At 36.9% G+C, this 27,763-nt stretch overlaps 1 protein-coding gene across 1 annotated transcript in view; it reads right to left on the bottom strand.

Annotated features, from left to right (window-relative positions):
- The window catches only part of GPATCH2 (G-patch domain containing 2), a 115,634-nt gene that overhangs the window by 7,490 nt on the left and 80,381 nt on the right, over positions 1-27,763 (bottom strand). The window contains exon 9 of the mRNA XM_060754255.2: positions 9,359-9,441. Coding sequence (XP_060610238.2) covers positions 9,359-9,441 — 83 coding nt within the window. The remainder of the gene's footprint in view (positions 1-9,358; positions 9,442-27,763) is intronic.

The raw sequence follows: 27,763 nt of genomic DNA on the forward strand, positions 1-27,763 counted from the left end.
TGCTTTTCCTTTAATAGAATATTAATGTTGCCATTCTAAATATCATTACAAGGACATTAGTCCCAGTGAATTGAGTTGGAATTTAGGGGATTGCTGTACAATGAGCAGCAGTTACAAGATCAGAAAAACTAAACTGTACGATTTAAAATAGACCCCACTAGACGAAGGCAGTTTAAAAGAACTGAAAAATAATACTACTTTCATGGGATACATCTGTTTCATTTATATGGAAGGTATAGGCAATTGCAGTCTATGTGTTGTATTTGGTCAACAAGGATTTTTTTACAACCCCAGGCCTCTGTGTAAAAACAAAAGAGACATAATCCCCAGCCCAAACTTCTCATTTCCTGTTCCTGGAAGTTCCCAGGAGTAGCAATGTTACATTTTTTTTAAAAAAAATCAAGGCCCCCAACCTTTTGAAATGCACACCCTGATGGAAATTGGAAGTGGACATCCATCTAGTTACAATTCAGCTTTTCATCTGGTGTAGCCTTCTTTCGCTCAGCCTTAGGGAAGGCTGAGCGAAGGAAGATCGATGCTTTTGAGCTGTGGTGTTGGAGGAAAGTTCTGAGAGTGCCTTGGACTGCGAGAAGATCCAACCAGTCCATCCTCCAGGAAATAAAGCCCGACTGCTCACTGGAGGGAAGGATACTAGAGACAAAGTTGAAGTACTTTGGCCACATCATGAGGAGACAGCAAAGCCTAGAGAAGACAATTATGCTGGGGAAAGTGGAAGGCAAAAGGAAGAGGGGCCGACCAAGGGCAAGATGGATGGATGGCATTCTTGAAGTGACTGGACTGACCTTGCAGGAGCTGGGGGTGGTGACGGCCGACAAGGAGCTCTGGCGTGGGCTGGTCCATGAGGTCACGAAGACTTGGAGACGACTGAACGAATGAACAACAACAGCCTATAGTGGGTCTTGGAGTAAATTTCTCCTCAAATCTTGTGAAGTTGTCTACGTCTGGTTCAGAGGTCACTTTGGATGTCTTTATTTAGGTATGTGCTAATAGTGTAAGGCTTTATATGTACTGGTGGTACATGTCTGCTAAATTTCTATAGAACTACTATTCTAAAATGGCATCTAAAAACAACAGCTTTCATAATACAAAGTAATGACTTCAAAAATGAATACCATTTAAAAACAAATTGTTCTCAATTAAATGGGCCTAAACTTTTATCACATCAGTTAAAAACCTTTTAATCTAACTGGTTAACTGAGTTATAATTGATTTCAAACACACCAAATATGCCTCATTCAATGATTCTGAATTTATCATTGGTTAGCATTCCTTTTCCAGTATTTCTAGTAATATAAAATGGTAGCCACTTCCAATGTATTTTTTCCAACAGGGCAGCACCATTTTTTCCTCAGGACTGTTTTCTTTCTTGCTTCAAACAGGAATTATAAACTGTGGTAGCCTTGGTTCTCACTTCCCTTTTAAAAGATTAACACATGTGAATTTAACAAGTTTGCTGCAGCATGACACCCCACAACGATTATTTTCTTTGCCAGCACCCCTGGCAGCCCTAAATCCTTTAAGCCCTTTCCTAGAAGGATCTCTTTTTGCTTGGGCAATTTTTGCACTATGTGGCCGGATAACCCTGACCCCCGTTCCAGGATCTCACTTATGCCTATCACAGCAGAGTTAGTCTTTCTACCTTAAATTCCCAAGGAGCACTGCGGATGGTAATTCACTTGAGTAATTGGCTCAAGAGATGAAAATCTTGTATCTGCCTCTCTTAGCCACTAATCTATCCAGCTGACTGCAAGCCTAATTGGCAGCTTGTTTAGTAATTTGGCTCCTAAAGTGTTGTATTGATGTTGGATAAACAGCCAATGGAAAACGGGGAGATACATGCTGCTTTGCTTTATAACCTAGTACACCTTTCCCTCTTTTCTCTGAAGGCATTTAATATTCAGGGCATTCCTTTCAGTTCTCTATTTGTGACTGCTTAAACCAGCCAGCAAATGCAAAGGTCTAAAACAGTAGGCTTTGATCTCGATGCAATGAAGCTGTGTTATCAGAGTATTGCTCTCAAAACCTTGAGCTGTTTTGTTTCACTCCCCCCTTCCATAAAGGATCCTCTAGAGAAAGATTGAGCATCTAATTTTCATATGGACGGTAGGATCACTTTCAGCCATAAAGCAATTACATTAATTTAAAGCAAAAATTGGGTTGTTGTAGGTTTTTTTCGGGCTATATGGCCATGTTGTAGAGGCATTTTCTCCTGACGTTTCGCCTGCATCTATGGCAAGCATCCTCAGAGGTAGCGAGGTCTATTGGAACTAGGAAAGTGGGTTTATATATCTGTGGAATGACCAGGGTGGGGCAAAGAACTCTTTGTCTGTTGGAGCTAGGTGTGAATGTTTCAACACAGACAAGAGTTCTTTGCCACACCCTGGTCATTCCACAGATATATAAACCCACTTTCCTAGTTCCAATAGACCTCGCTACCTCTGAGGATGCTTGCCATAGATGCAGGTGAAACGTCAGGAGAAAATGCCTCTAGAACATGGCCACATAGCCCAAAAAAACCTACAAAAACCCAATGATTCCGGCCATGAAAGCCTTCGACAATACATTAAAGCAAAAATTGATTCAAAAACCATATGAGTATTGGGTTGTTGTAGGTTTTTTCAGGCTATATGGCCATATGAGTATTCCAGCTATCTTTATATAAATCCACATTCCTCTTATATCATGGAACAATTCATCTCAGTTTTTTGAACAGCATTTTGGTAACACTGGTCTCTTTTGTGGTATTGAAATAAAGACATTAAAACCAGGACTCAGAGACACACATGTCTTGTGTTTGTGAGATAAAAATTTCAACTCATGTTGTTATCCAGTGGTTGTGCTACACCACCTTTGGTTGCACATTATGGAATTATTATTGTGTATCTGCCAACATGCCTTACTTTCTCCTTGTTCAATGGGGAATACACACAGTAGCTCTTCTCTTTTTGTCAATCTAATAAATGAAGGTACTGAAGAGCAGTTACATACCATCCAAGAATATACAGCTCTATGGCTGGAATTCTGTTAGTTAGTCCCAACTGGAGTAGGCTCCCTGACTCAATTATTGAATGGTGATGCATTACAATCTGGCTATTGTGTAGTTGGGAGCAAGAACTATGTGAAGTGAAACTCAAAGTGGAACCCAACTCAATCAACTATGAACTAAATATGTCTGTTGTGCAACAGCCAAAAAAGTACAACTGCATGTGTAGGAAACTTACATATGCATGATACCAACTGGACTCTGGCTGTTGTTGCGACTAATTACAGTACAACCCTATTAATAAGAGATTTCATTAAAACACATTCTTATCAAGATATCAAGAACTCTTCTCAGGTCTTGCAGACGTAGAGCTATGGCTTCCTTGACTAAATCTATCCTTCGCTGAACACAATCTTCCTCTTTTCCTACCTTATCAAGCATCACTGTTTCTTCTAATGAGCCATGTCTTCTCATGATACATCCAGAGTATGACAATTTCAGTTTAGTCACCTTGGCCTTTAAGGAGAAGTCAGGCTTGATTTCCTCTAGGACCCAGTTATTTGTCTTTTAAAAAATGTATTAGATCTGGAAATTGTGCAGCTTTCTCAATGATGCTGAGATCTAGAGGGCTACACAATTCATACTCTTAATGTAATTCATCTGAGTGTACCTAACCAAATGAATGTCACACTTGCAATCATATCAACTTTACAAAGATTCCACCTTACCACTTGCTTTCCTATAAGGTGAACTGTTCATATTGAAATTTTCAATTTTAACAGATTTTAGTCCTTTTTCAACAAATTCCTATGCCATCATCAGTTGGATGCCCTTTTCACCCTTTGGAAATCAGCCAGAGGCCTGAAGCCACACGACAATGTTGGTCTATTCCTGATTGTCTAAACAAATAAAATTAATTAAAATAAAAACCAATATACTGTTGTGAGAGTGCTGCTCTATTCCCATTTCCTGGTGACCAATTCAAAATGGACTCCTATAAGTAAGGGAGAAACTGCTCAAGTCCCTGAGTACATCATTTCTTGCCATGGGTGTGCTAAGTATGACAGTCTACTCCAGAAGTAAAATGGGGAAAAACAGTGGAAGTCCTTGGAAAATTAAACATTCCTTCTTCCTGCAAGTTCACAACAAGCACTTTGGGCTTCTAGCAGCTTAGCCTGTTCAGAGTAGTACTATATGTTAAAATTGAAGACATTTCATTTTTTCATCCATTTGATACCATTTGTATTTAGTCTGTTCATATAAACTAACAGTTAACACAGGCAATACAGAAGCTTGTTCTAAATGTGCTGGAATATAAACCATACATTGAAATGGAAGAAACCTCTCATGCCCAATGCGTGCAAGTTTGCCCCAGCTTATCCAGCTAACCCAAATCTGTCTCTCTTCCATAAACAGATCAGAAGGCTGACCTTCAACAGAAGCCAGGCCTGGGTAACCTCTACTGAAATAGTATAATCACAGTATTTTCAAATCATCATTTTGGCACTGCACATATTCAAATCTGATGTTTAATCACTGCCACATTAGACGTCAGCAAAATAGTTTTGCTGGTAATTTTTGAACGAAATGAAAACATTTAGCCTTTTGATTACCTTGTTAAAGGGAGTCATGATGACCTTATAGCAGCACTTGATATTACACGCTATAATTGAGAATCTGTCAGGTTTTTCATTAAAACACATTCTTACCAAGAGTTGATAATACAAGTCATTCCAAAGTGCATTGGCCTGAAATATGGCATGTAGTTTACTACACCAGACAAAATATTAAAGCATTTCTTTTTGAGCAAAGATTGTTGACTGACTTTGTGCTATTGTTACATGCCAATATTTGCACAATTTTAGAAGAAAAAAACAAGTTCCAAACATTTCTGCATTTCAGGACCATTTCAAACATATGGACTGCCAGTACTAGATTGACATATAGTTTCATGATTTTTTTCAGTGTACTTTACTCCATGTGCAAGTGGGCTATTACTTATATAGCAATTTTAAAAAGACAGCTCTCAGAGTGAACGTTCAAGAAAAATGTTCCTGTACTTCTAATGCCTGAATACTGAATTTTGTGTTTTGATACTTTAAAATCACATTTTGCTATTTTTGGTGCATGTAAATTAAGCAAGGAAATCAGAGTTGAATCTTTGAGTTAAATGCAGACCAGAAGACATCTGATATGAATTAAGCAAGGAGTATGTTATTTATTTATTTATTTACTTAGCCTATTTATACCCCGCTTTTCTCTACCCCAAAGGGGACTAAAGGCAGCTTACATAAAGGCAATTATTCAATGCCTTAAAAACACATACAATTCCAAAAATTAAAATTAAATTAGATTAAAATTAAAACATATTAAACATTTAAAACATTACAGTTTTAAAGTAAAGTTTTTATACATTGCACTGGTTTCTATCTAGCTACACATCTGTCTATAAGAATACTTTGTGAATCCTTTGTACCGTTATAAGTTATTTTAGCACAATTATAACTTGTTTTTTGTTTTTTGCACCCTCATATACACTCCAAATAGACTAACTTTTGTCAAAGGCTTTCATGGCTGGAATCACTGAGTTGTTGTTTTTTGGGCTATTTGCCATGTTACAGAAGCATTCTCACAAACTCTGAGGATGCTTGCCATAGACGCAGGCGAAATGTCAGGAGAGAATGCTTCTAGAACATGGCCATATAGCCCGAAAAACCTATAACAACCCAGTGACTAACTTTTGTTGGGACCATTCATTGGCATGTACAAAACATACTTTGTATGTTGCATAACCATATTTAAAAATTATGATATTAAGTTTACACAACCTGATAGTCAAACTTTGCATGACAGCTGCCTGCAACCTGATGAACTCCAGATCTGATAAACTGCAACTCAGATTATCCATTTAATAGTCATGTTGTCTGGAGGACACCAGATAAGGAAAGGCTGATACAGAGAGAAAGAGATTTTTCAGGGTTTTTTGGTGCACTTGAATTTATTTTTGTTTTCAACCATTCATTTGTGCTTCTGTTTGAAGCATATTTGAATGAATATGCAAGCCCACTTAAGTACATGTACCTCACTTTGAATTTTTTGGATCTCAGCAGTATATAAAGATTTGCAAGGCAAGCAACAAGAAAGCATCAGGACTGAGAGTCCTTTATTATATACACAATTAATTGAAGGAGGGGGCGGGGAAGTCTTTCCTGAATATTAGAACGAAATTGCTGGATGTCCTGCTTTCCTAAGTCACATTCCAGTGAATCAGCATAACATTTTCAAGAATGAAAGTACAAAACTTGATGTGTGAGTGCGTGCCCATATACTCACTGATTCAAGGGCACTCTGTTTTTGCAATAAAGCCTCTTAAGGATCCATACTGAATAGTATTACTGTTCAGGTGGTTAGCAAGCCGACAAAGGCATTCAGAATGACATGCTCCCATGTCAGATACTATATTGCTTCACTAGACATCAATTCCTTTAGGTATTTATTTCCTGAAACAAATTCATGCTTGCCTTAAGAGAAACAATGTGTTGCAACAATTCTTTGAAATTTTTAGAAGGTTGTATGTAAACTGTAGGCAATATATGAGCAGAGCTATCTTTTGTTTCAGTTGGTACTCTCACCGGTTTGTTGCTGCAATGTTAAAAAGGCTTTATTGTAGACTATAAAGTCAAATGCTTCTTGTTTCAAGAAAAAATACAGAATAGGGGCCTATTACTTCAGCTTTTAACTGGGAATTTTTTGATAGAATTCACCTTATTTTCTTCACTGCTTTAGTTCACCTTTACAGATGACATTTTTCAAACTATAAAATGCTCTCCTCTGCTAAAAGTTTCTTGCTTCAACAGTTTTTCATTGCTGTAAGAGTAAATCTACATCCTTTGTTACTAATGCTCACGGTGCTATTGGTATGTGACTTTGTCTCAAGGCTGAGAACATGCTATAAATTTAGAAATCAATAGCTAACTCTATCAATATTCATTTTACTTTTTCAATACAAAATACAAAGGTGAAAGAGCAGTAAATAAGCCAGAGCGCTGAAATAAATTGGGTGTTCTTGTCACAATTAATAAATGTTTAACCAATAACACTTCTAGCTACAGTAGTCTGCAGCCTTGTAACGTATTTGAAAGTACACAGCTATGCAGGTGCTGAACAGAGGATTCTCAAATATACAAGCACCTCATTCTAGCAGTTTGTTAGCTCTGCCATATCTCTTCTCCAAGAACGCAGAAATAAGGCTGCTCAACACACTGCACGGGAAGATAGAGAAAACTGCCTGTCATCAGTGGACGTTTATGAATGTGACAACTGAAACTATTTCTTTACCATTTTACTAGACTCATAAGTCTCTTACTATGAGCAGACATTTCTGCAAGATCCAAGCCTTTGGAATAAGGTTGGTTAATGTCTACCGGTAAATAAAGAATTACATTATTTTTAGACACCATTATGACGCATACAGATACATCTAAGTTTCACACAGCTAAGCCTTTTTCTGTCAAAAAGGGGGAAAACTATTTGACTATGTCAAGGAATGAAGTAAATAGATCACCATGGCACTTTTTGTATCTTGTTTATGCAATTTTTGTCAAATTCAAGGTGCCAGTAAAAATGTGTAAAAAAAATCCCCACAAAAACAGACATATTTTGATAATAGTGCCATCTCTGAACATAATGAGCAAGAACAGATGAGTGCTTCCCTGAGCAGAGATAGTCACAGAGAGCTCAGTAACTAAAAAAAGAAAAGGAGTTATTGCATTTAGAACTATTGTTTCCAAACTTGACAAATCATAGTATTTCATTTTTTAGAATCTGTGCACGTATTAAAATTAAATGTATGGATCAAGGTAAACTATTTGCTGGGGACAATGCAGCCCTTACTTTTGCCTTGTGTAAAAGGGCCACCATCTAAGAGCATTTGCATTTTGGCACTGGAGTCAGCAGAAGCTTTTTTCCAGCATTCTGGAAGGAGTCTCTTACGAACTTGCTATCCCTGACTGACTGAAAACACAAAATAATATCAATTTTGTGTTTTCTTACCACTAATCACCCTGGTGATTTTCGATGGCATGAGGTATAGGTGGATGGCCTTAAACAGCTAGGCTAGGATGCTGAGATAGCTACACAAAGGTAACTCAGTGTCTTTGCCAAATTATTATGGGGGAAGAAGAAAGCAAAGCCAAAAGATTGTGGCTCATCTGGGGAAATCTATACCAAAAATATACCAAAAACACACAGGGTTCAAAGTTTATGTTCTTAACTATCATGCCAATAATATTATGGAGTAGGAGGGTGGGCACTTTCCTACTCCGTAATATTATTGTTTCCGAGCAGTAGCTTTAGTATCAAGCTCAAAGCTCATTTTGAATCTCTTATTTGAAACAACAAGATCCCCTTAAATACTGTAAGAATTCCGGCGATACAAAAAAAATGTATGATGTTCTTAAGAGAATGCTTGGTACTTTGTTATCACCAGCAATACGACACAGGTGTGCTAGATGACATGAAAAGAAAAAGTCAGTGAACAGGTTGGTAGCCCAAGAGAAAACTGAATACTAAAATTAATTTTATGTTGCTTTGTATTCACACACACTTAACAAAATGACTTCCTTCTGTCACTTTCAAGTTGTGAAGTTAAAATCACCTTGTAGAAATAATTATATTATCCTCTCCTCAGCCATTAAGCTTTTTTTCTTCTCACTACACATATGGTTGGAGTCTTAGGACCTGACCCACACATTTTCTTTTTCCATGTTACTGGCACTAAAGTGCTTTTGTAATCTTTTAAAGATGGTTTTTGATCTGTTGCTGAAGAATAAAACACTATGGGAATGAAAAATCATTCTAGTCAAATGCCAACTTTAGATAGGCTCAGGGACAGCTCTTGAAGGCCACATCTGAATGTATGTTAGTACTATATACTTTATACATATCTTTATAATATCAATTTTGTGTTTTCTTACCACTAACAGTGCAGCACTGTGACTTCCACATATCCATAGTTACAAGTAAATCTTGGCCAGTCGATTAAGTCAATTTATAAGTTACTGATGTCTGTCATTCTCTTTTGTGTGTAAATCATGCAGATTTTGCTCAGTAAACTCAGATTCAGATGTATACCACAAATACAAGACTGTATGGATTATATTTGAAAATACTTTTCAGAAAATGCATTGTTTGTTGTGTAAAATATGCAGATTTTGTACTTAGGTTCTTGAGAGTGGTAGGGATACAAAATTTTACTGACCAATATGTGATAAGAATGTTGAACCAAGACTTCTCTTTCTCCATGCTGTATTCTGAATATAAGTTTCAATAAGTGAGTATGATAAAATTGCTTACCAGTGGGACCTGGCAGTGGTGCAGCTTTTCTTCTTCGTTTGATATCACCCATAAATAACGATCCTAAATGGACACTTGTCTGCCTGTAAACAATTAATGGAGAGACTATTTCAAAATTAAGGAAATAACAAAAAAAGATTCCTTTTCTATACTGAACTTGTCATGTTAACAAGTACCATGGATGGAGAAGCAATATAAATACAGGGTGAGGCAGCATAACTTGCGTTGGAACAGTGAGGAGCTTATGTGAACCGTCCAAGGACCCTACAAGATTTGAAGACCAACATCCAGGAAGAAATTGCCAACATAATGCCTGCTATGCTGGCAAGAGTAATGACAAACGCCAGAAATCGGTTTACTCAGTGTGTAAAGAATGGAGAATGGGGGACGTCACCTACCTAATTTGATCACCAAAACTACGTAAAACAAAACTTTAGGTATGCGCCTACATTATAAATTTTTTAAAAAATTTTCTGATTTATACAATGGGTTTTATTAAGTTTTGAAAAAAGGAAGTTATGCTGCCTCACTCTGTAGCTACCTCAATAAATAACTTAATATAAATGTTTTGCATTGACAAAACTGTAAATCTTTTTGACTCAGCACAAAATAAAACAATGACAAGACAATACAGAACATTAATTATCAAAATCCATCACAATATTACGGGTTAGCTATCAATTGTTTACTAATGCCTGCTTTTGAACCACTACTAATCACCATCTCTTTTCACTTAGGTTCATAGCAAGTTGTTAAAGGATATGAACTTTATAAAAATAGTATTGTAAAAATTGCCTTTTTATTTTTAAAATAAATTTGCAAAATAACAGTATTTTGTTTCACTCATAGCTTATCACTTCCAATTAAAATCCATAGTAACTATTCACTGTGTGAAGAAACATTTTATCTGTTAGCTTTGACAATGTTACCAAACAATTTCATAGAGTGATTTAAAGTTTCAGGACCAAGGAACATGGGGGTGATGAGATATATTTTTTTCAATCACATTTCTAGATCATTTGTAGCTTTCAAAACTTGTTGTGATTGAGATGCTTTGAAGAGGCATTGCCAACTCCCCCCCCCCCCCCAACTTGGAACCCTGGCAAACCATGAATAACCCTTGATCAAAATACTCCAGGTTCACCACTGAGAATGAATCAATTTTAATACATCCAACAAAAAGCTATCGCTGTCATGTCCTGGTTTTTTTTGTATGTGTGTGTGTGTGTCAGGAGAGACTTGAATCAAGGAGTGACTTGAGACACTGCAAGTTGCTTCTGGTATGAGAGAATTGGTCGTTTGCAAGGATGTTGCCCAAGGGACACCCGGATGTTTGATGTTTTACCATCCTTGTGGGAGGCTTCTCTCATGTCCCCAAAATGGGGAGTTGGAGCTGACATAGAGAGCTCAACCCCCTCTCCCCAGATTCGAAGCACTGACCTCCCAGTCAGCAGTCCTGCCGGCTCAAGTATTTAACTCACTGCACCACCGGTGGCCCCTATGTCCTGGTTTCCTGGGTTCCTTGATAGTAGGGACTAATAATAGCCACTGAAAGTAAGTTGCTTCAATTCAGACATATATCAGAGATACAAGCAGAATGCTGCCACTTTCTAATATCTAGCATATCTTTCTAATATCTTCTTTAAAAGGTTTCCCTAGGAAATAAATCAGTTGCCCATTTTGTCCTACAATTTGTTAGGTTAGTCACAATCTGAAGATATCTCAATTGAAATGTAAATAATGTTCAAGTTTGAAAATTAGACCCTGCAGATTTGCTAAACCTGTGACTTCAATTGTTCCAAAAGTGAACTTTACATCAATAGGTGAGGAATACACGAAATGTAATATAAATTTCTCAAAGGAACATTAAGCTTCCCTCTCCTTTGTTCACAGCAAGTCTGGATATTATTGCAGGGTCACTGACAGCAAGAGACGTCTGGGGACAGCTCACACTGTAATCGAATGCAGTATTTGTTAGGATTGTTATAATGAAGGGGAGTCTAAGAAGCAATGGGGAAGGTGGGAAACAAGGATTCAAGCAGGATGAAAGATAAAAATTAATAAAGTCAGCCAATTGAACCTGAAGACCCTAGCCCCAGGAATAACAGCTAGCTGTGCTTGAGTAATTCTGCTCACATTGATTATCTGTTACACTGCATTGAGATATCTAGATTATTGATCAGTTAGATTATGGAACCTGGATCCTCCCCTCCCTTTTTCCCTGTCAGTGCATGCAAGGGAGTTGCAACGAATAACACTAAGTAAGGACTACTTTATATTGTTGTCGCCCTTTGTGTAGAACATAACAGTTACTTTTTAATTTAAAATCAATAAATGTCTGAAAGGCAGCTATGTTCCTTTAGCATGAATGAGTCACTGTCATTGCAAAGTGCAACAATTTGATCACTACTTAAGGTGAGAATATTTTTACTACCTTTCTGCGGAAAAGCATGAGGTTTTTTTTTTCTAAAAAGGTGCTGTAAACGATTAAGCAATATGAAAAGCAAGACCTGTTATTAAAAATCTCCCTTACTCTCTCAAAACAAGATAATCAATTTGGTCAAACTCTCAGTCAAAGACTAGGGGCTGCTTTGCATATTAACAACTCGCAGTGAAAATCGGATGCATAATGGGATTTGAGTTCTCTTTTTCTGTACATTGTAATTGGTCTCTGTGTGTGAACAAACTTGCCATGGCCACTATCATAGGCTGTATATAGGAACTCTGAATCTTAAATTACCACATTTTCCTATTGGGAAGACAAAAGAATTTTATTTTTTGGCAAGACAGCAAACATATAAGTTCACTTGTGCATCTAGTTCATGTGTGGAAACAAGGCATTTTCCCCAGACTATTTCAGAGTCTCTTCTAGACTCCTTGAACCATTTTTCTTATCTCTGTTAAAGAATTAACTTCTTCTCCCAAAGCCTCTGGAAACAGAAATTCACCTTTTCTTTTTAATGTAATTTTTATTCAACAACAAGTAGACCACGAAACTGACAAAGACTAGACAAAATGCATAGACACTAGACATAACCATCCCCTTACCCACGAAAACAAAACCACATAAATATTTTTCTCAATATAAAAAATAACTACCAGTAATACAACACAGTCTATAACAATCATCTTCACTATGACTATTGCAGTCCTCTACCACTAAACGCATATTACAGTACCTGCTCAGTGGTTTTAACTTGTTTGCTTTTCTACACCAACAAGGTATCACCAATGTCACCCTTCAACTAATTTAAAAAAATGGTAGTAAATATCTGGCCCCATCCATGGTGTAAAAAGGTTATAAATAAGTTCCAGACTTTCTTAAAGTTGGTCAAAGCTTTCTCCTTGATCAGCATTGTCAGTGTGTCCTTTTCAGTTAGTTTGGATCTTTGTGGACTTCCAATTGTTCCAGAGGGTTGGAAGACCCTCTGAATAAGATTGGGGGGGGGGGTGTTGCAAGAATTAAAAAGCAAGACCTTTTGTGCAATGCTGGATTTGGTCCATTATTGCTGTCTTTTTGAACAGTTTCTTTTTTACTGTTTTTATTATATGACATTATTTTTATCATATGTCAGCCTCTTTGAGAGTCATGCTGGCAGAACAGCAGAGTACAAATGCTTAAAAATAAGCAGACAAGTAAAACAATATTCTAGGAAAGAAATGAACCAAAACCCCATCTTTGTTTAGTATGGGTTTCCCCTGATTCAATAAACACATATTTCCATTTCTCATTTCATTCGATGAGACATGGTAAAATAGAAGAAACCGGCTTAGTAGCCTTGCCTCAATGTTCCTTAGCATGAATTCTCAGACTAAAAGATTACAAACAGCTAATTCCCCTGGTTCCTCTCCACTTATCCATACATTGCTCCAAGCTATCATTTATAAATAGTGTTCTGGCAGGAAGCTCGGCATGCTATATGGCAGGGGCAATAGAACTTGTTAAGACCACCTTGCCTGAAAACTTGGCTGCTGACATGCTGGTGACAGGGACTCGAGCAAGTCGTGTCAAAGGGAATAATTTTAAAGGAAAGACAACAGAAACTTGTCGCCTCTTTGTATGCATTTACAAACAGGGCTTTCCAGAGTATTAGGCCTAGTTAAAGCTGCCCCCTGGATAAAAAGTGTTCCCGAGCAGCCTCAGACAAGCTCCGGAGACAAACAGATGTGACTATGGTCCCTGGCATTTGGCAAGAACACTCACTGTCACGAAGAAAGAGATAAGCCTCGACAGGGCATCAGCTGCACAACAGTGGAACAGGCCTGCAAGTGTCACGGCTGTGGCAAAGTTGAGGCAGAGGAAAGGGAAAGGGCTGGAAAAGCCAGATGAGTGTGAACTTACACGGGTAGGCCAAATATATTTGTAATTGGCATGCCTTCTGATATTAAATGAACAAACAAGGAAAATCAGAAAGCTGGAAAACTGGTTGCCAAACTCTCTGCTGCATACAATATATACCATTTGTTTTATTTAGGTGTCTGTAATGACAAGAACAGGAGGAGAAAGAGATGCTATTTAGAGACACAGCAGTGACACCAGGAAAGAAGCACCTGATCAATGGCAATGTATTAATCACTATTAAGAGCTATTGCCAATGTCATCAGGCTATTTTTTGCCTGATTTGCCAACATAAGCCACAGCTGCCATTTGATGCTTCTGTATAGAAAATCTCTTTCCCTCATAATTTAATTTCATACTGTGTTATGTTGCACAGCAAAGAAGCATCTTCTCTAACTGCCCCAAGCAATTGTTGCTATTATTGCATTGTAAAATAATAAGGTAATTCTTTCTTCAGTGGGAGAGATGGTATAATTATTCTAAAGTGTAAGTGTCAAGGTATATACCATTAAAATATGGTTTAATGTTGTGTCTTCTAAATACTATAAACAGTAACTGTTATGGATACTGAATCAGAGCTGGAACCATGTAGGCACCAATAAACACGAGGCAATTTACTGGTGAGTTTAACCTCTACTATCATGGGCATGATATATGTGTGATAGCAAGCCAAGTAATGATACTGTAACTCACATACTCTCTTACTATCTTACAGAAGGAACATATTTACCAGTTGAATAAGTAACAGAATGAGTTATGTTTGAAAAGTATCATTACAAGGTCTAGTTAATTTAATCTATAGCCCAACTTTCTTCTAGGAGCATTGCAGACGACTACGTGGTCCTTCTTTTTATCTTCACAAAATCCTATGAGAAATTGAGCTGAGAGATAGTAACTGGTCTGAACATGAATTTGGACTTAGGTCCCCCCTGTTCCAGTCCAAAACTATAAAAGCTATCATATTGTCCCTGAAGTTGCCATATACAGGGTTAGTCAAAATGCATAGGCCAATCTGCCATTCAAATGAATGGCAGATTGGCCTATGCATTTTGACTAACCCTGTACATTGAGTGGTAATGTTCTATTGGTGTCAATGAGCGTTTTCATCCAAACCAAATAGCAACTTAGGAAAGATTTTTCAAGAAAATTGCACTACATCCCCAGAAGCTGCTATTTGCCATTACACACAATAAACACAAAGCATTAAACCACAAATTTAAACCCACAGTTAGTGTTCTTTAAAATTAATTTGTTCACATAAGACATTGATCCCCCCCCCCCCCAACCTTAATGAATTCCTTGCCCCAGGCCTCAGCTTAACAGGCAGGCCAATACCTTCTCTAAGAATCATTGTCTTCACTGGTAAATATATGCATGTACATTCAAGTTGCCTGTTAACTCATGGCTGCACCATTATTTCAGTTTTCAATCTAGAATTGCATTTGGTTAATCTATCACTATGTCCACTTTGTGAACCTTTCAGAGATTATTAAGAGATGAATACTCTATGTGTCAGGATCTTATCCTTAGGTCTTGCTATACTCCTTATTGTCCTGCCATATCCTGCTATGTATAATCTCAATGACTACTCAAACGTGTTTTCTGTATTTTTAGTGTACTACCGTATCTATCTATCTACCTACCTACCTACCTACCTACCCATCCATCTATCTATCAGCTATACAGGCAGTCCCCAAGTTATGAACAAGAAATGTTATGTAGGTTTGTTCATAAGTTGAATTTATATGTAAGTTGGAGCAGGTACATTTTCAAAGTGCTACTCCAGCAAAATACGTATATATTTCAGCTTTGGATAGCACAGGAAAGGATTAACAACCCTGAGATGTTTGTTTTGCTGTCTGTGCTCTGTTCAGCAGATTTCACCTCACTTTCTGTCTCTGTGATCATTGGATTTAGAGAAACTTGGGTTGCTGTGAAAGCAAGGATTGGTGAGAAAGCTTCAGTGGCGACACCTTTCCCCCATAACTCTTCCAGGAGTGAATTTTCCTTCTGAGGGAGAGATGTCTCTCACTTCCTGTTTTCAGCCCCATTCTTAACTATGAGTCGTTTGTAAGTCAGATGTTTATAACTCAGGACTGCCTGTATAAATAATATGCATGTAATATCCATGTACTGAGAGCATATATTTGCTTGAACATGCTTTAACATTCATATATGTAGTAGAGGTGATGGGTAACTGCTTGTTAGAAAATTAATTGCTTGGTAGGAAAATGGCACAGCAAAATCCTATTAGCTATGGATGCAGACCTTATCTTTTTTAGACTGAGTTATGGGTTCTTTTGAGAAAGCTGGGGAAAGTGGAAGGCAAAAGGAAGAGGGTCCGACCAAGGGCAAGATGGATGGATGGCATCCTTGAAGTGACTGGACTGACCTTGAAGGAGCTGGGGGTGGTGACGGCCGACAGGGAGGTCTGGCGTGGGCTGGTCCATGAGGTCACGAAGAGTCGGAGACGACTGAACGAATGAACAACAATGGGTTCTTTTGAGAAACAAAAGTAACCCAAGGTTTTCTTATGTTTTAATTACTTGACCAATGAAGGAGAAGACCACGAAAAAGAGAAATGCATATTACATTTTGACTAATGGGAAAATAATACATGAAATATTTGAACGCTACCATCTATAAACATACAAAGCTTCACAGGCCTGCCGATGATGATAATAATTGGGATATAGAAGCTTGTTCCTGATTTCTTAAAGCTTTACTATCTCAAAGCAAGCTTATTTTCTGGAATGGAGAGGTCTGTATCTGACACTATGTAGAGACAAATATGAAAACATATATTAAATATATTATTATATATATATTATTATATATTTAATATATTTTTATATTTGTCTCTACATATGTAAAATCAAAGCACGCCTTACAAAATGGCATATTGTAACATCCATTGTTTTACCAATCCACTGAGCTAAGAAAATAAGCTCCACCATCCCTCCTGGCTATTACAATATATGGAAATTATCATTAATGGAATGCATGACTATATCAATTTTCTGGATATTTTCATCTCTTCCAGAAAACAGGAACACATTATTTCTGGAAATATTCACAACTAAATAATATAAATCGTCAAACCTTCAGTAGTTTTAATGACCAAAATATGAGAGATCTCAAGGCAGCATATTTTTATTGTTAATTAGCTATAATATCAAAGTGTTAGCACAAATGCCTCTGTGAAGTTAGTAGTGCTGAGGGTTTCCTTTTTCGTGCTATGCATCATGTGCAAACACTACCCTTGCTATTGAATGAACCATTTAAAATATTTTATTGATTTTATTGTTTCATTATTTTGAGCATTTAATTTTGTTGTATTCATTCTTATGAGATTTTGCACAAATTATAGCTAGCAATGTTTGACTGGAGGATGGACAGGTTCATTTTCTATTTAAAAATTAGGGAAAGGAAGATATGTTCTTTTTTTAAATAATCAAGAATTCCACAGGTGGTATTTATCTTACTATAGTCCTGTAGTGACTAGAAAAATGCTTCTTCGGGATGTTGTCCTGATTCAGAGCTCCTCAAATTGGAAAGTCATATTTTGCATATAGATGTTCTAATCCAGTTATTAAAGTGTGCTCCACGGAGCCCTTGGGGTTCCACAAAGCATACCGAGGGGCTCCACCCTTCCCACCTCGTCCAAGCTCTTTCCTGTTCCTCCCCCTCCTCCTGTGCAGTCAAAACCCTTTTTGTTTGCTTCCCTCGCCACCAAAAGCCCCTTTTTCTCAGCCCCCTTGCACGGCAGAAGGGAGCTGAACTGGATGGCCCCTGGAGTATATGTTCTTCTTGTTATTATTATTATTACAAAGGCAGGGTAGCCATATTTTGGGGATTCTTTGATTATGATTTTCCTGCATGGCAGAAAAGGGTGGACTGGATGGCCCCTGAGGTTGCTCATCATCATCACCATCATCATCATGACAAAGGCTGTGTGGCTATCTGTTGGGGGTGCTTTGATTGTGCTTTTCCTGCATGGAAAAGCACACTTGAAATAAAAAAAAACCTGTTATGTTTATGTTGGTCAAAAAGTTTACCCATGTCTGATATATATACAGTATATTTAACCTAATATATAATACGATATATAAAAATTTATTGGGGCTCCACAATAAACTTTTGCTTCAAAAAGAGCCCTGTAGTTGAAAAACTTTCAAAACCCCTGCTAATCCAATCAAATCTCAGAAAACACTTTTGAAGAGAAAATAATGGCAATGATATGCATTTTACTCTCAGAGAAGAACAGAAATGTTGGAATTTCTGCACAGCTAATTCAGCTCCTGCTGTATTTTCCCAAATATGCATAAATCCATGTTTTCATTCATTCAAGTAGTAAAGTTGATTTCACTCCCTAGTTTATATTTATGTTGCAATTAACAAGACTTTTGAAATCCTATAAAAACAGCAACAGAGTACTGGCACAGTATCAATGAGTTCCTGCAGATGGCTGTAGAACCCTTTGGTTTTATCCTTTTGCATGCTGTTAGGTCACAGGCTGGATAAGAGAGTTTGTACACTATTTGAGATGATCTCAGAAGGATAATGTAAAATGGCTAGAGTTAAGTAGTCTTCGCCTCAAAGAGGATAGAAAAGAACTTTGCTTAAGGTGAAAATAGTATTTTATTATCTCAAGTGTTAGATTGTAGCTAATTTAGAATACAAAATATCTTTAGTCACTGCAGTCTTTTTCATACACTTTTAATACTAAAAGATTACAGCACCTTTAGTTGAATGTATTTCCGTGTAGGTATTTATAAGAAGTGGAAAAGAAAGCTCTTTGTAAGGAGAGTATCAGCAATTAAATTTAAACTTTATGCCTACATTTTGTGAACTGTTTTAGGTTTTCAGCTTGAAATCCCAGGAATATTTAAATGTATTAAATAAACAGTTTTTAAAAGCCACAATAACAGCATGCTCATGATTTCATCTTGATTTTGGGGCAGATAAAGTTGTATTATCCATTTCCCTTTACATTTATATCTCACTTTCCCTTTACTGAACTCAAGTGAGTGTACATTGCTCTTCCTACTTTACTCTCACAACTGACCAAATGAGACACAGTGATAGGTCAAGATCATATTGTGTTTTGGAGTCTGGATTTCCCAAGTTCTTCCAAGTCCCAGACCAGCACCTTAATCACTACACCATAGTAGGCTTTTTAACAGTGCTAATTTATACAAAAATGTGCATATTCATGTAATAACGTGATGTTTCAGTTGCAGTACTTGAAGGGAACTATTGGAGATACGGAACCTACTTTAAGATAGGGGTCAGCACCTCTTTTAAACTGTTAGGCTAAATTTACTATCAGCTATCAGCCTATACTTCAAACACACTATTGCCTACTGCAACTACCATTCAGCCCAAATATTTGAGGATCCATGCCTCATTCTTCCAGTGTATTCACTTTATGTATGTCCCATGTAGGGAACTTAAAGTAGCTTTCAAAAAGTTAAACCCAATACAGCTCAACATTCTGACATCATACAAACATGTAAAGATATTTATCATTGAGCTGCAAGTTGAAATAAAAGCAGTTAAAAGCATTACAATTAAGGAGAGAAACAAGAAATCTAATTAATATAGCTTTCCTCCTTGAGCAATTAGCCTCCAAAGATTTGCCTAAGGAAAATAGCGAGGCGGGGGACCATTTGACTCCCCAAGGAAGAGAGATCCAAAGCCTGGGAGCAGCCACCGAGAAGGCCCTTTTCTGTGTCCCCACCAGATATACCTGTGATGGTGGTCAAACATAAAGAAGAGCCTCTCCAGGACATCTCAAACCCTGAGTAGGCTCATACAGAAGAATACAGTTCTTCCAATAACCTGAAGATGAGCTATATAAGATTTTTTAAGTCAAAAGCAGCTCTTTGAATATTCCTAGAAACAGACAAGCAGACAGTGGAGCTCTTGAAACAGTAGAATTGGGTGCTACTTATAGCTAGACTGGGTTAACAATCTAGCTTACATCTTTGGACCAGATAAAGCTTCTAAACACTCTTCATAGGCAGCCTCATATATGACAGTGCTTTAAGTAGGAGATAACTATGTCATGTGTCAATTTTGTTAGATCTGACATTTCCTTGCCCCAAAATAGTATGTTGAAAAGTGTTCTTACACTGTTTTCTTTAGGTATGATGGTATTCTGCCCTGTTTTCACCAGGCACTGACCACTCAATTTCCTCTACGCTTTCTGACTTTTTCAACAAATAAAAAAAGAAGAAGAAAGGATTTAATATACACATGGTGACGATAGGTGGGGGCTTCCAATCAGATTTGTGAAAGAGATAATTTTTTCCACAAGTTTTAATATAAAAATAAGTGTGCCAATATATCATTTCAAAATGTTCAGTTTTCTGGTTCAGAAGAGCCACAAGAAAAATGTATTGCCAAATGCAACAAAAATACAGTTCAACCTCACTAATTGCCTTCTAAATGCCCTGTTCAACCACCATTTAGCATGATGAGAGTGGGCTTCTGTTGAGTTTCAGGGCTACATGCTATCCTCTGTCTTCTGTTTGGCTGCGTGTTTGTTTCTGAACCTGCCCAACCTTAGCTAAGATTAGCCACAACTTATTAATTCAGATGGTAGCATACACTGTGTTTAAGTAAAAAAGGAAGATAATTTTTTAAGCCCATTCGTAAAACAATACATCGATGTGATATTCAATGTGGCTTGTTCTGTTCATGCTCAACTGTAATTTAATGGGAATGTGAAACCACACAATTCCTTCTGGATTCTCAATACTGTGGATAGTTCAAAAATGATTACATTCTTCAGCGTATTTAGTTTCCAAAACTCTCTTCCTGCCCCCACCAAAACCTTAAACATTCATTCTGATTTAAAAACAATTTATTTCATGTCATCCCACTGTATATAGCCCCTATAAAATATATGCCAATCTTGTGATCTAATGCTCTTTCTTTTCACAATCATAGTCTACTTTTAAATTGTGTTTTAAAACCCATTATGAAGGTGTAAAACACAATGGAAAAGCAGACTACTGTTCTGAAAAGAAAAGTGGCAATAGATCACAAGATATGTATTTCTCTTTTCCTTTTTACCACATTATAATTTCATGTATTTAGGTCATCTCTATCAAAAATAATGTGAAAAATGAAAAACAAAAGAAAAAAAATCAAGGAAGAAGGTATAAAAACCAGAAGAGCAGTGAAGATTTGTTATTCGCAGGTGCGAAAACATGGGAAGGGAAATTAAAATGGTTAAAAACTGAGATGGCTGATATAGAACAAGTTCCTTGAAATGCAGCGTTGTCTAGTTATATTATCCTATAATTCTAAAATTACTGATGCAAAAATAGACAGTCTTCCACATGTTATATATGTACAGCCCATATGATGATATACTGTGCCCTTCTACTGCCATTCACATAATGGATTTCTGTTCACAGAGTAACACGGAGGCAGCCACCACAACTGCTTGAATTGATAGGAAGCAAATACACAATTTATTCTACAGATATAACCAGACTGCAGTGCTCTGCGTTCCCTGCTAAGTGCTGTATTACAAAACGGATAATAAGAGAAGTATCTTTGGAATGATAGGAGGCTTGTTACCTGGGGACAGTCACTATGGTCAGCTAGAATCAACCATTAGTACAGCCAAATCCACACTCTTCCTATGTTGGGAATGTAAATCAACTCCTACAGTGATCTTCCATAATCCTCTGATAAGATATCTTTTGTGTCACATACCAAACCTCTTATTAAAGTACAAAAAAACACATCATTTTCTGCTGTAGTAAAAAGAAAGGTACTCTGGGCAGGGTTCAGCAAGTCCCTCATATCATGGTAGTGCACTATTCCCACACTATGAACAGAATTCTACTATAGAACAGTATAATCTACAAGGCATTTCTTCAACCAGCCTTCTGTCCTCCTTATTTTTGTGATAATCTTCAGATTTAATACTAATGGAGAAGATACTGAAACCATGATGCTTGCTTCTTCTAAGAGATCAAGATGAAGAACCTAAAGGCTGAAACATCATGTCTTACTGCTCTGGCTGTTCAGTCAAATCAAATGTCAGAATTTTCATGTACCCTTCATAGCAAAGCACAGACCATTGTTGTCTGGCAGTTTCAGTATGGAATGCTAGTTGCAGTTCTAATGTCTACAGATGTAATTTTTGACAGCTGCCAGCATGGTACAGAACACTTTTTTGTACTGTGCAGACAGAAATCATAATTGCTATTCAGGCTGCATACCAGGGAAAAATATTTTGCCTTATATCCACATCCATCCTACACTCTTAGCAAGGAATAAAAGGGAACAGTTGCTTAAGTCAACAGATTTCATAGAAACAGCAATGATGGTGTTGTAATAATACTTTCACATAAAAGAAATCAGAATTGTTAGTTATTGGACAAGTTGTGAAAATAATTTATCTCTTATATTGACATGCATATTTTAGGACAAAGTCCAGAGAAAGTAGGGCTAAATTTTATATATATTCCCAACTAGAGCAAACCTGTTGAATCATGTCAACAGTGAATCAAATCCAAGGGGGTGTTGTAGGTTTTTCAGGCTATATGGCCATGTTCTAGAAGCATTCTCTCCTGACATTTCACCTGCATCTATGGCAGGCACCTCACAGGTTGTGAGGAATCAAATCCAACATTCTTCAGCGCTGGCTATGTTTCCTGGGATTTGCAGTCCAACAAAATCTAGAGGACCACATGATTCCCATCCATGATATAGAGTGTTATTTATGTGCTTTCTTAGCAAAACAGAAAAAAAACCCAAAAATCACACATACACACACAAAACACAAACATAAACACAAACAAAAAATGCCATTTTTATATAGCATAAACTGAAAATTTAACACACTTCTCTTAATTTGGCAATTAAAGTAGTAAACAAGTAAACTTTTCAGAAGTAAACTTTTCAAAAGGGCTACTTGATAAACCTCTGGAATGTGATCAGAATGATGTGTAGAGAATTATGTCGACCATCATGCTTGGAAGTAGGAAACCATGTTCAAATTACATTCTGCTGCCAGTCTCACTGTGTGACTGTGGGCAAGCCTTTAATCGTAACCTGTCCTCTAGAGCTGCTATAAAGCTAAAAGTATAGCACTCTGGTGAAAGAATGAGATAGGTAAATATATCAATGATATACTGATCCAAGTAAATTCTCAACCCCCTTCTTAATTCCAAGAGGTTTCCGGACCTGTCTCTGCCATTTCCCAGTTCTTGTATGGAGTACGCAAAATAACCATGCTGTATGATGGGCGAAGAAAATGTTTTCAATTTCTACACCTATTTCTAAAACCACTGGACTTAAGAGCATACATCTGTGTTAATTTGAGTTGAGCAGGCATTATCAGAATTTCATGCTGAATTGATCCATTTGCTTGTCTGTTTCTGAAGCTTTTCCTTAAGCTTAGATATAATCATGACATCATCCACATAACATACAGTGCAACATCTGTTTTCACATTATTGAGAATGCTATTGTACTAACAAACAAGAACTATGACCATTCTGGCTTTTAAAAAAATGAAATGTTAAACAGATGTGATAGAACAATTGAGCTCTGTCAAGCTCCTTTCATATATGTTAAGATTGGAGTTTTAATGGTTACAAATTTCTTTAATATTGAACAGTAACATAATGGCATTATGAAAGAGGGGAAATGTGTTTTCCTTGCTGGTAGGCTCTCTTGTCTTCATGCACAGCACTCTATCATCTCCTAGCTGTTCCAAGCCTTACTCAACATCAGGGGAAGATGGAGATTTACCTGCACTAAGTATGTTGCAATTTAAAAATAGAAAAGAAAACCTGGTGGGAAATGAAGTCGATTTGTACAGTTATTCTTAACATGTTTGACTCCAGAGACTCATGAACTTTATGCCAACCAAAAAGGCTTTTAAAATATCTGTACTGGAGTCTTACTGTCCTCAGAAAGGATAATGCATTGTTTTTTCTTGCTTCTAATTAGTAATTTAAGCATATGTTCAGCATTTAACTCTAAATGTTTGCCTTTTCCCTAAGCTCTAAGACAGCTGTCCAAGATGTGAATGCCAGAAAGCATTTAAATATCAACATCTGTTGAATTATGTTAATGCAATGTAATATAATTGGGCATGAGTTGGAATTGATCAAAAGTATATGAATTAGACAAAGACAAACCTAACCCAGTATTTCATTTCTCAAACAAGTCAAAGACAGCACAAATCTGTATGCTAATACACCATCATGACTAGAACAAGATTCAAGACTCTTAGGTCCAAAAACTCAGAATATTAAGAAAAAACCAACAATAAATACAAATATAAACCATTTTCCTAGAAATCACATTCTAACTAGCATGGCTTATGACTTCATTCATTCTTCAAAGCAGCACACTATATAAAATCATTTTTAAAAAAGCAAATTAATTTTATACTAAGGAACAAATTAGAAGAGGAATATATAGCTTAGACTGAAGAAATAACTAAGCTCTTACAGGATATAACATTTTATTCCTTTAGAAAGTCCAAGAAAAAAAGATTTCCTTTACAGAAATCAGGATCATCCTGAAAAAAAAATTAGAAGCAGAATTTTATCCAAACTGGAATGGATAGTAAAGGGGTGACAATTCTGTTATCTTTCCAATGTTATTTGATGAAAGCTTCCAGCATTCCTCAGAATTATATGCAGTACAAAGTTACGAATAAGGTAAGTTCTATAGGTTTGTTCTTAAGCTGAATTTGTAGGAAGTCAGAACAGATACATTTTAAGTGTAGAAAAGGGGTTAACATCCCTGTGGTGTTTGTTTTGCTGTCTGTGCCCCTGATCAGAAGATTTCACCTCACTTTCTGTCTCTGTGATAATTGGATTTTGAAAATTCTTGCTTGTTTTAGAAACAAGGAATTTTGCTAAAGCTTCATTGAAGGGCCCTTCCACACAGTCCTATATCCCAGAATATCAAGACAGAAAATCCCACATTATCTGACTGTGGACTCTGATAACCCAGTTCAAAGCATATATTGTGGGATTTTCTGCCTTGATATTCTGGGATATAAGGCTGTGTTGAAGGGCACTATTAGGAATAGAAGACACTTTTTCCCTATGATAACTCTTTCAAGAGTGAATTTCCCTCCCAATGGGTAGATTTCTCTTACTTCCTGATGTCTCACCCCCATGTGTAAATATGAGTTGTTTCTAAGTCACATGTTTGTAACTCGGGATGGTCTGCACCTATGCTGACTGGGATTGATGGATATTGCAGTTCAACAACATCTGGAAAGCTACAGCGAACTCCTGGTCTAGTATTTGATTCTGCTTGTAATGCTTTTGTGAAGATAATATTGTAGGCTTCTTAAGTGAAAATGTTGGATAATAAGGAGGGATGAAGGAAAAGCCTATGAAATGTCAAATTACATTATGATTTTACAAATTAAGCATCAAACAATCACGTTTTACAACAAATCGACAAAAAAAGAAGTTCAATACACGGCAATGTTATGTAGTAATTACTGTATTTATGAATTTAGCATCAAAATAGACAAAATCTTTCTTTCTCCCACCCTGGACATTACTCCAGGCAGGAGGCAGACTGTGTTGGATAATACAGAATGTTGGATGAGCGAAGGTTGGATAAGCGAAACTCTACTGTACATACCTTAATGGAATTCATATTAGTTTTGATTACCATCTTAATCTTTAGAGAAACTATGTTGGCAAGTAACCCCCACTTAAAGTGTCTACCAAATTATGCAATTCACAAGCAAAACCTGCCTTTATCATGGGGTTCTCAGAATGGCACATAATAAAATGGGTTTAACCAACCAAACCCCACTTAAAACAATAATGTAGGCATCCTCAACGGCCTTCTAGCTGTTTGGGCTTTCAACTCCCAGAAGTTCTGACAATTGAACAAGCTTGTTAGGGCCGCAGTTTGAGGATGCCTGCAATAATGTAATTTAGTGCTTCCCGCCAATGCTTCTGTCAATTTTAGAGTGTAGCCCTTTCCCTCCCAAACGGCTCTGGAGAGTTGGGGAACTGTAAGAAACAGATTTTATGAGTGACACAAGGTCTACAAGGGGGAGTGGAGAGAGAATGAAGTTCTTATGCATGAAATCTACACATATGATGTTGATCCCCATTCTCAGGTTCTTAAGTGTTTGTTGTTCACTGTGCATGTCTCTCTGAAGGCTATTGTGAACTTTTACATCTTGAAATGTTTTAAAGGTGTATGAAATCAGCTAGTATACACCTTGTGAAGCTTTCCAGCTTATAGTGCCTGAGCTACTCAAGGTTTCAGAGGAAAGCTGGTCAGAAGCTTCCTCTGAGTTTCTAGTATGAGTCTTTGAGTCTACTCTGGTTATACACAACCGATTTCTCTGTATGACTTTCCCAGTCCCATTTTAAGATATTTCCTGTTTCTCTCCCAGTTTGTCATTTCTTAATTTGCCTGTTTATTACTTCTCTACATTTTATTTGCTTTCATTCAGATTCCTCAAATTAGAAGACTTGTAACTATTATGCTTCTTGTTGAACCTTTCTGTGGACATAAAAAACACAACTAGCTATGCATTTATTGTTTTGAAATCAAGTAAAATACTGAACTGTATTGGTAGAAACATATGATTTCTTCACACTGTGCACAATCAATATTTATATCTTTGGTGCTGCCATTATTTTCCACAAAGCCACACTAAACGATTATAATTCTGGTAATTACCCAGTAAGTGCAATGTACAGTTTTTCTACTCCAATCTATTAACAGCTGCTCAAAAATTAGTAATTAATGGTTTCATTTATTTTTGGCAAACCTGCAACACGACAAATAATTCTTTATCTACTGCAAATTAGGACCTATTCCCAAACAACAGATGACTTGGTGGAAAAAAGGGAACAGCCATAACACTTGCACATCTTTGCCTCTTTAGAAGATCAAATAAAGAGCAGCTGTAATTCTATTTGTCACATCTGTGTAACAAAATATAGTCATCTGTATCATCAGAAGTAAATGAACAAGCTCTGTTCAGATGGGAAAAGCTTTCCCACCATTCTGATGGGAAAAGACTCGCAAAAGGAATAATGGAGTGTTTGTTTTCTCATTTCCTGCTGCTGCCTTTTTGTCCCTCCTATTTTAACTATCTGTAGCTATCACTGTTAATACTAAGTTTTAAAAAATCCCTAAATATAAATATATAATTTGGTCCATCAAAATATTCTGAGTTCAATTAATCTATATATTTTTTAAAAAACCTATAACAGTTGAAAAATTGTAATTAATCCTTCATTTTACTTCAAGCAGTTTCTTTAACAATATTCAAATCCTATTGAGAAATCAATTGTATTACTTTGATAATTGATTTGATAGCCATGAAATCTATGTCTTAATTTTTCTATCAGCCTCTTGAGCAACACTGCAAATCTAGTGTTGAACAAAAAAAAAAAAAGAATGAAATAAACAACAACGAAGAGGGAAATACACTTTGGATACTTGTGAAAAAATAACTAGCTATTTCGTTTGGAGAAAGGTAACAGCACATTTTAAATGTTCATTGTGATGTTACCCATATTTATTCGAGTCTAGTGTGCCATCAAATTTAACCTGTAAAAAACCTGTCCAGCTGACGACTGCTGGACTGACCACAGGCTAATCCGATCAACTATGGCTTTCAAGATTGCCCCCAAGCGCAGGCTCGAAGGAAGAAAGACAAGGCGCAAAATGAACACCCAAGCCCTTCAGGAGCCCTCCAGACGAGCCCATCTCCAAACAGCACTCAAGAACCATCTACCCACAGAACACCCTGAAAATGTTGAGGAACATTGGAACAAACTGAAGACCTCCATCATCACAGCCTGCGAAGAAACTATTGGATATCAAACCAAGAAACATCAAGATTGGTTTGACGAAAATGACATCGAGATCCAACAGCTAATTGACAAGAAAAGGAAAGCCTTCCAAACATGGCAGAGAGACATCAACTGTGCTGCTAAGAAAAAGATCTACGCCAGTGCAAAAGCTGAAGTCCAAAGAAGGCTGAAGAAATCCAACACCTGGCAGATAATCATGATGCTCAGGGA

Source organism: Anolis sagrei, chromosome 1 (genome assembly GCF_037176765.1).
Source record: "Anolis sagrei isolate rAnoSag1 chromosome 1, rAnoSag1.mat, whole genome shotgun sequence".
NCBI classification, from domain to species: domain Eukaryota; kingdom Metazoa; phylum Chordata; class Lepidosauria; order Squamata; family Dactyloidae; genus Anolis; species Anolis sagrei.